The 7275-nt window shown below is 62.6% G+C and overlaps 1 protein-coding gene across 2 annotated transcripts; it reads left to right on the top strand.

Annotated features, from left to right (window-relative positions):
* Window positions 1-2266: 2266 nt before the first annotated feature.
* IRX3 (iroquois homeobox 3) lies at window positions 2267-5596 on the top strand. 2 transcript variants are annotated; one of them, XM_040254040.1, is made up of 4 exons: window positions 2267-3228; window positions 3398-4544; window positions 4674-4740; window positions 5179-5596. In XM_040254040.1, exons 1-4 carry the CDS (start codon window positions 2962-2964, stop codon window positions 5231-5233), a joined length of 1536 nt encoding a protein of 511 aa, XP_040109974.1. In that variant the 5' UTR covers window positions 2267-2961; the 3' UTR covers window positions 5234-5596. The 2 variants fall into 2 exon arrangements, with proteins under 2 accessions (XP_040109974.1, XP_040109975.1); XM_040254041.1 differs by having other exon boundaries at window positions 3398-4511.
* Window positions 5597-7275: the final 1679 nt, after the last annotated feature.

Consider the following 7275-nt stretch of genomic DNA (forward strand, 5'->3'; position numbering starts at 1 on the left):
GGCTCGGCTGCCTAAGGCTCTGGGTCCCGAGGTGGGGCATGGACCGCCCGGGCTAGGGTCTCCGCTGGAGACTAGGGGAGCGGAGAGGCTGTTCTGCTGAAGACCTGGGGCGCCTGGAGGTTTCTAAATAATCGAGGTCCTTGGGTCCTCATCTGGGTTGGAGGTTCGTCTTCTGGGTTATGGGTCCCCTGGTCCGGCGTGGCTAATTCATTGAGCACAGCTTCGCCCCTTGCCTGGCCTCTTTCCCGCCTCTCGCAGTCCAGCGCAGCCAGGTCGGTAGCGAGTTACTGCGGACGGAGGAAGCATCTCCTGTATTCATTGTTCTCTGTTCTCGAAGAGCTGCGCGTTAGACAGGGGCCCAGCGCAGCCCCAGTTTCCCCACTTCTCGGCACCTCGCTCTTGGCTCTCCCCGGGGTTGGGTCTGGTGCCTCTACCTTGTGCAAACTCTAGATTTGCGGGCCGTCGAGGCTCCGCGTCTGACACTTAGGGAACACTCCAGGCAATAACGTTACCCTCAATTTTGTAACCCTGAGACTTTTCTTGAGTCGGTGAGCCCGTGATTCCCTATGCCACTCGGCTGAGAGGGTTAACTGAAAACGAAATCAGGCGCCGGGGAAACATTTCAAAGCTTCCTCTGATACCTCCTCTTCTGGGGAGACTCCAGCTAAGGCCAACACCTGGCACCAGGCAGACGCAGGTGAGAAGAAGGTTAGGGAAGCAGTCTGACCCAGTTTGAGAAGGCCGCACGTTACTCTCCCCTATCGAACCCCAAACCTAGCTGCCCCAAAACTTTCCCTTTTATACCCCCCACCACCACCCAATTTTCTCGGCCTTCATGCCTACTCGAGGCGCCGACCCGCAAGAAGACTGGTAGAAAGAGGCGGGGAATAGGGGCGAGGTCAAAACCGGGTGTCCACGGGACTCCCAGCGGGGCTCGGTGGAGCCGCTGAGACCAGAGACAGTTAGGGCCAAGACTCTCCGATCCCTCCGCTCTGCTAGAATTCGGATTAGATTCTTCTATCAGAGCAAGGCTGCCACTTTCCGCCTCCGATCCGGGACGGGCAACTCCAAGACAGGCACCGCCCGAGGGTTGTCCCCGGAGCGCTCCTGCTGCCGGCCTGGCCTGTGCGTAGGTCGCAGCAGCGGCCTAAAGCGTTCAGCCCGGAGTCGCCGCAATACCGGGAATTTCAATCCTGCTCTCGGCTGCACGCCCTAACCTGTGAAGGTGGGCGCGCGGATTCTGAGATTTCAGCTTTGATTTAGGAAATACTCCACTGTAAAACTTAAGTCTTGCCTCCCATCCCCACCCCCGCGGATGGGAGGACCTCTGCCGAAAGAAAACAGGTTGGCGCGGAGACCCCGGGAGGAGAAGGGGGAGGGAAACGAAGAATCTCTACGGACCGAAAATTCCAGTATATTAACTTTTCCAAGCGCTCCCTGAAAGTTCCTGGAGCCTCCGCCACCCGACTCCCTGCTCCTGCCCCATCCCAAGCCGGCTTAGGGCTCCGGCGGGCTCCGTCTCCCTGACATCGCTCCCCAGGATGCCTGAAGTGTCTACTCTGCAGCACCGCCCCCCCCAACACACACGCCATTTCTAAGGAAGGATTCTGCACCCTGACATCCGCGTCGCGTGAACGTGGTTAACTGCAGGATTTAAGTCCTCTGGGAAGGGGGCTACCTCGCCTCCCCGCCCCGCCCCGGGCAGTGAGACGGTCCTTGAAGACTCCCTTAAAGCACACGCCCCCACTTTCCTCACGCCTCTTCCACCCCCTCCCTAAGCCGCTGAGAGTGGCCGAGAAATCTAGAGGTGCGAGCTGGAAAGCGGGCCGGGGCAGAGTAAAGTCCCAGCGCCTGCCCCGGACCAGGGTCTGTCTGGTCCTGACCCAGATCCCACGCGCTGGGGCCGGGGGAGAGATACCGAGAGGCGAGAAGCGAGAGGGGTGAGCTGACCCAGTGCTAACCCCGGTCCCCGCGCCTCCCGCGCCCCCTTCCGCCGCGGGCCAGAGGGGGCGGGAAGGGACTCGCTGCGCCGGGGCTCCCGCCCCCGCCCCGCCCCGCGCGCCTTCTCTGCGGGGTGGGCGGCCTCGCCTGCAGGGCGCCCAGGCGATTGGCGACTCGCGAAGGAGACGCGAGGAAAAGTCGAATAAGAGGGCGCGACGTCAGACCCGAGATTTGGGGAAGGGCGAGGGAGGGGGCGAGGGCGGGGACGGACACACCGACACAGATATGGACACACACACACCCTCCCCCCCCCACTCTACCCTACCCCCCTCGCACGGCACCCCAAGTGTCCACAAGTTCAGGCCGCCTTAACCCGAAGCTCAGAGGCCGGGGGGATGGGAGTGTGGGGAGTGTGGTGTGTGTACAGAGAAAATAGATTTTAAAAAGAAAGAGTGACGGGAACAGAAAGGGGAGAGAAAGGAACAGTGAGAAAGGGAAAGACGAGAAAGAGTTCCGTAGTCCAGGAGCGTGAAAGAGCCCGAAGGAGCGGAAGCGATCCTGGGGGGAAGAGGAGCGCAGAAAGGGGAGGAGAGAGGAAGGGCGAGGAGGGGGAGTGAAAACTAGAGGAGGGCGAAGGAAGCGAGGCGCGACACTGCTTCGGGAGAGGAGGGCAGCGAGGAGCCAGGCGCGGGCAGAGGCAGCTCCGGCGGCCGAGAGGAGGGAGCGCGGCGCAGAGAGGAGGGGCTTGTGGGCCCGTAGAAATGTCAATCAGATTCCGGAGCCCCGGGAATCTCCGCCAATCTGTTCGGACCTGACCTGGCTCCTCGCCGCCGCCGCCGCCGCCGCCGCCGCCGCCCGGGAGCAGATCAATAGGTGAACGCGGAGCGCAGCGCAGCGCGGAAGGCAGCGCGGCCGCAGCCGGGCCCAGCCCCCGATGCGCCCCGGAGCCCGCGGGCGGCGCTGAGCTGGGCGGCCCCGGGGGGCCGGGCCCCCCTCTCTGTCCGTGCCCCGCGGGCCACCATGTCCTTCCCCCAGCTCGGATACCAGTACATCCGCCCGCTCTACCCACCCGAGCGCCCGGGGGCCGCCGCCGGCGGTGGCAGCGCTGGGGCCCGGGGCGGCCCGGGAGCCGGCGCCTCGGAGCTGGCTGCCTCGGGGTCCCTGTCCAACGTGCTCTCGTCCGTGTACGGGGCGCCCTACGCCGCGGCGGCAGCCGCAGCCGCAGCCGCCCAAGGCTACGGCGCCTTCCTGCCCTACGCCGCCGAGCTGCCCATCTTCCCTCAGCTGGTAAGTGCCCTGGGAGCCGCGGAAGGGAGGTTAGAGCTGGGGCGCCGGACGAGGTGTGCGCGCTGAGAGTAGCCTAGCGTGGCCTGGGCAGGGAGGGTGGAGGCGGCGACGGCCGGGGCTCATCCTCGCTCCCTCCGCGCGCGTCCCTTCCTTGTCCGTGTGCGTACAGGGCACGCAGTATGAGCTGAAGGACAGCCCCGGGGTGCAGCATACGGCCGCGGCCGCCGCGTTTCCACACCCGCACCCCGCCTTCTACCCATACGGCCAGTACCAGTTCGGGGACCCATCCCGTCCCAAGAACGCCACCCGAGAGAGCACTAGCACGCTCAAGGCCTGGCTCAACGAGCACCGCAAGAACCCCTACCCCACCAAGGGCGAGAAGATCATGCTGGCCATCATCACCAAGATGACCCTCACCCAGGTGTCCACCTGGTTCGCCAACGCGCGCCGGCGCCTCAAGAAGGAGAACAAGATGACCTGGGCGCCCCGCAGCCGCACCGACGAGGAGGGCAACGCTTATGGGAGCGAGCGCGAGGAGGAAGACGAGGAGGAGGATGAAGAAGACAGCAAGCGCGAACTGGAGCTGGAGGAGGAGGAGCTCGGGGGGGAGGAGGAGGACACCGGCGGCGAGGGCCTGGCGGACGACGAGGAAGACGAGGAGATCGATTTGGAGAACTTAGACGGCGCGGTCGCGGGACCCGAGCTGGCCCTGCCAGGGGCGGCGCACAGGGACGGCGACCTCGGCCTGGAACCCATCTCAGACTCCAAGAATAGCGACTCGGACGACAGCTCCGAGGGCTTGGAGGAGCGTCCGCTGCCCGTCCTGAGTCTGGCCCCAGTGCCACCACCCGTGGCCACCGCTCCGCCATCTCCGCCCTCGCCCCCAGCGGGCCTGGACCCCTGCGCTCCTGCACCGGCGCGCGCCTCGGCCCTGCAAAAACCCAAGATCTGGTCCCTGGCCGAGACGGCCACAAGCCCGGACAACCCTCGCCGCTCGCCTCAGGGCGCGGGGGGTTCTCCCCCCGGGGCAGCGGTCGCGCCCTCGGCCCTGCAGCTCTCTCCGGCCGCCGCCGCCGCCGCGGCTCACAGACTCGTCTCGGCGCCGCTGGGCAAGTTCCCCGCTTGGACCAACCGGCCGTTCCCAGGCCCGCCGCCTGGCCCACGCCCGCACCCGCTCTCCCTGCTGGGCTCAGGCCCGCCACACCTGCTGGGACTTCCCGGAGCCGCGGGCCACCCGGCCGCCGCCGCCTTCGCTCGGCCGGCGGAGCCCGAGGGCGGAACAGGTGACTGCGACGCGCAGGATTCGGAGGGAGGGGGTGAGTCTGGGGGTCGCGCCCGGGCAGGTCCCTCGCGAGCGCAGGGCGCTTACCATGCTGCGCCCGCCTCCCGCGGCCCGGGACGCCGAGCGCTCTAAAGGCCCTCCTTTTTCTCCCCGCTTCCCGTAGATCGCTGTAGTGCCTTGGAAGTGGAGAAAAAGTTACTCAAGACAGCTTTCCAGCCGGTGCCCAGGCGGTAAGAGACCCTCGAACTGGGGTGGGGGTATTGGGACTGGCAGGCCGGGGAAGGAAGGAATGCGGAGAAAACTAGGTTTCAGGTCCCTCCACCCCACCCCGCCCCGGGGGAACGCAGCTAGGAAGCGCTTTCACAAGCGGACGAAACACTCCTCCGTCTTCCCCGCGGGCTCTGAGATGACTCTCCGACAGTCCCAGTCCAGACACCGGGGCTCTGGTGAAGCCCATCTCCTACAAGCCCCAGACCTCGGGTCCTGACGCCTCCCGCCCAGTCTTATAGTTAAACTGGAAGACCAGCGTCCACAGCTGGACCTCATTTCACAGTGAGATCTGCCTGCTTCCTTGCCCCCCGGCCTCCACCCTGGTTTGGGTCTCCCAGTCCTAGGGTACATCGATCTCCCCTAAAAATCTCTTTACTACCATCGCCTCTCTCTTGCAGGCCCCAGAACCACCTGGATGCCGCTCTGGTCTTATCGGCTCTCTCCTCATCCTAGTTCTTTTTTTAAAAGAAATTTTTAAATCGTTGTAATAATTGTAAAAAAAAAATTGCTCTGTATAGTTATGACTTGTAAGCATGTCGGTGTATGAATACCTAAAAAGAAAACTAAAGAAAAAAAAGGAATAAAACAAATCCCCCCCCAGTCCTCCCCCCAGTGGCTTCTGTTCCCCACATTAGCTGAGTTTGTGAGGTTGGTTTGTTTGGTTGGTTTTGGGGGGTGGAGTTTCAGTGAGAACAAGCGCGTCTGACTTTTTTTTTTTTGTATATACAGAAAAATGTACATATGTGTGAACCAAATTGTACAAGAAAGTATCTATTTTTGGCTAAATAAATGAGCTGTTGCCACTTTGACTATAAACCGCCTGTCTGCCCCGAGAGGGGTCTGCTTGGTGCTTTTTGTTTTGTTTTACCCTCCAACCCACGCCCATGTTTGAAGAGTCGCCGGAATCAGCAGAAAAGAAGGCGAAGCGAGTCAGGGACAGCAGAAGCGGAGGAGAGGCCGGCCGAAGCGGCCGGGCTGGGGGCGCCGCTGGAGAAGAGGCGGTTGGAGAAGTACCCCCGGCGCTCGAGAGAAAGGGCAGAGGAGACAGGTGGGAAACGGGGCAAGATTCCCCTCCAGGAGCCGGGAAACTGGGCCCAGCTCCCAGTTGCACTGAAGCAACCGCGGGGCCTTGGGGCCTTGTCTGATGACACAGCAAAAAGACTCAAGAAGGATCGGGAAGCCTGTCCCCCATCCTTCCATAGACACAACTGAGGCTTTCTCAGTCTTGTATAAGGGACTCTGCAAGCTCCGTTTCAGACCCCCTTCCAACCACACGGACCCCCAGACACCTCCTTACAGTTATACGGATGTGGGGTGGCAGTGAATGGGGGTGTATGGAGGAGCAGGAAATCCAAGGGTGCACATCCTTCCCTCTTGTTGACACTGCCCAGCCCGCATTATGAGTTGAGGGGTCGGTTCCGCGCGGCATCTGTGCGTCTTGGCACCCCAGTGGGTTTTCCCAAAGTGCCCTGGAAGGGCAGCCTTCTGAGGTCCCTGCGCGGGGAAGGCGGGGGAGCTGCGGTTCGGGTCGATGCAAGGGTCCAACCCGGAGTCCGGCTCCAGGCCGGACAGGGGTGGGCGGGCCGGGGGAGGGAGCCGGGAAATTTGGGGCTAGAGCTCCCTCTACAGGACAAAAGGGCCTCTCGGCGCTTGCCTCGGCGGCCTCTCTAGCCAGGCTGCGCGTCTCATCCCTTCCGCGCCTTCTTTTCTCCCTTGAAGTCAGCCAGCCCTGCCCAACTGTGACTTAAGTTGTAGAGATTCTGGAAGAGTGGCGCCTTGGGATACAAAGTGGGAGTATCCTTTTTGCATCTCCCTTCCCGCGTGGTGTTGGTAAATGTATAGAGCGGCCAGACACCCTGTGTTTGCCCCCGCACAGTGGGGCGTGTGACAGTCTCTGAGGGTCCCCGGGAAGTTTGGGGGGAGCCTGCACACTCGAAGTCATGAAACAGGGCGCTGCATCATAGGAAGCGGAGGGAGTCCAGCAAGGACCCACCGACGCAGGGCACAGCCGCCAGTTCTGCGCCCCAGCTGACCCGCCTGGAGGCTGGGAGAGCCTGGTGTGGCGGCTCTCCGAGGGCAGGCAGGAAGGAGGGTCGGTCTTCGGCCTTTGGGGCTCACTGTGGGCGGGTGAGACAGAAGCATATACCCAGCAAAGATGGGACTTGTTCCTCCAGCCTCTAACCCAGAAGAGAAACTTTAGGCTCCTTCCCAGGTGACAGGCATAGACTGTGGTTCAACCCTGGCCCTCGACATAGTGCCTCCAGATATGGAGTCCAGTTCAGCTGCCTGCACCTTGAACCTCAGAGGCCAGGGCTCTATACCCGGGCAGAGGCCTCTGGATAACATGAGTGTCTGCACATGGACAAGCCTGATAGCCCCTCAGCTAGTAACTCACAGGCTTCATGGAGCACAGACCAGAGTTCCCCCTCTCTGTATCCTGGGAAACTCTGGGCAGACAATGAGCTTCTCTGCAGCCTACTTCTTCACCTGTAAAA

The sequence above is a fragment of the Oryx dammah genome, unplaced genomic scaffold (assembly GCF_014754425.2).
Source record: "Oryx dammah isolate SB20612 unplaced genomic scaffold, SCBI_Odam_1.1 HiC_scaffold_13, whole genome shotgun sequence".
Taxonomy (NCBI): domain Eukaryota; kingdom Metazoa; phylum Chordata; class Mammalia; order Artiodactyla; family Bovidae; genus Oryx; species Oryx dammah.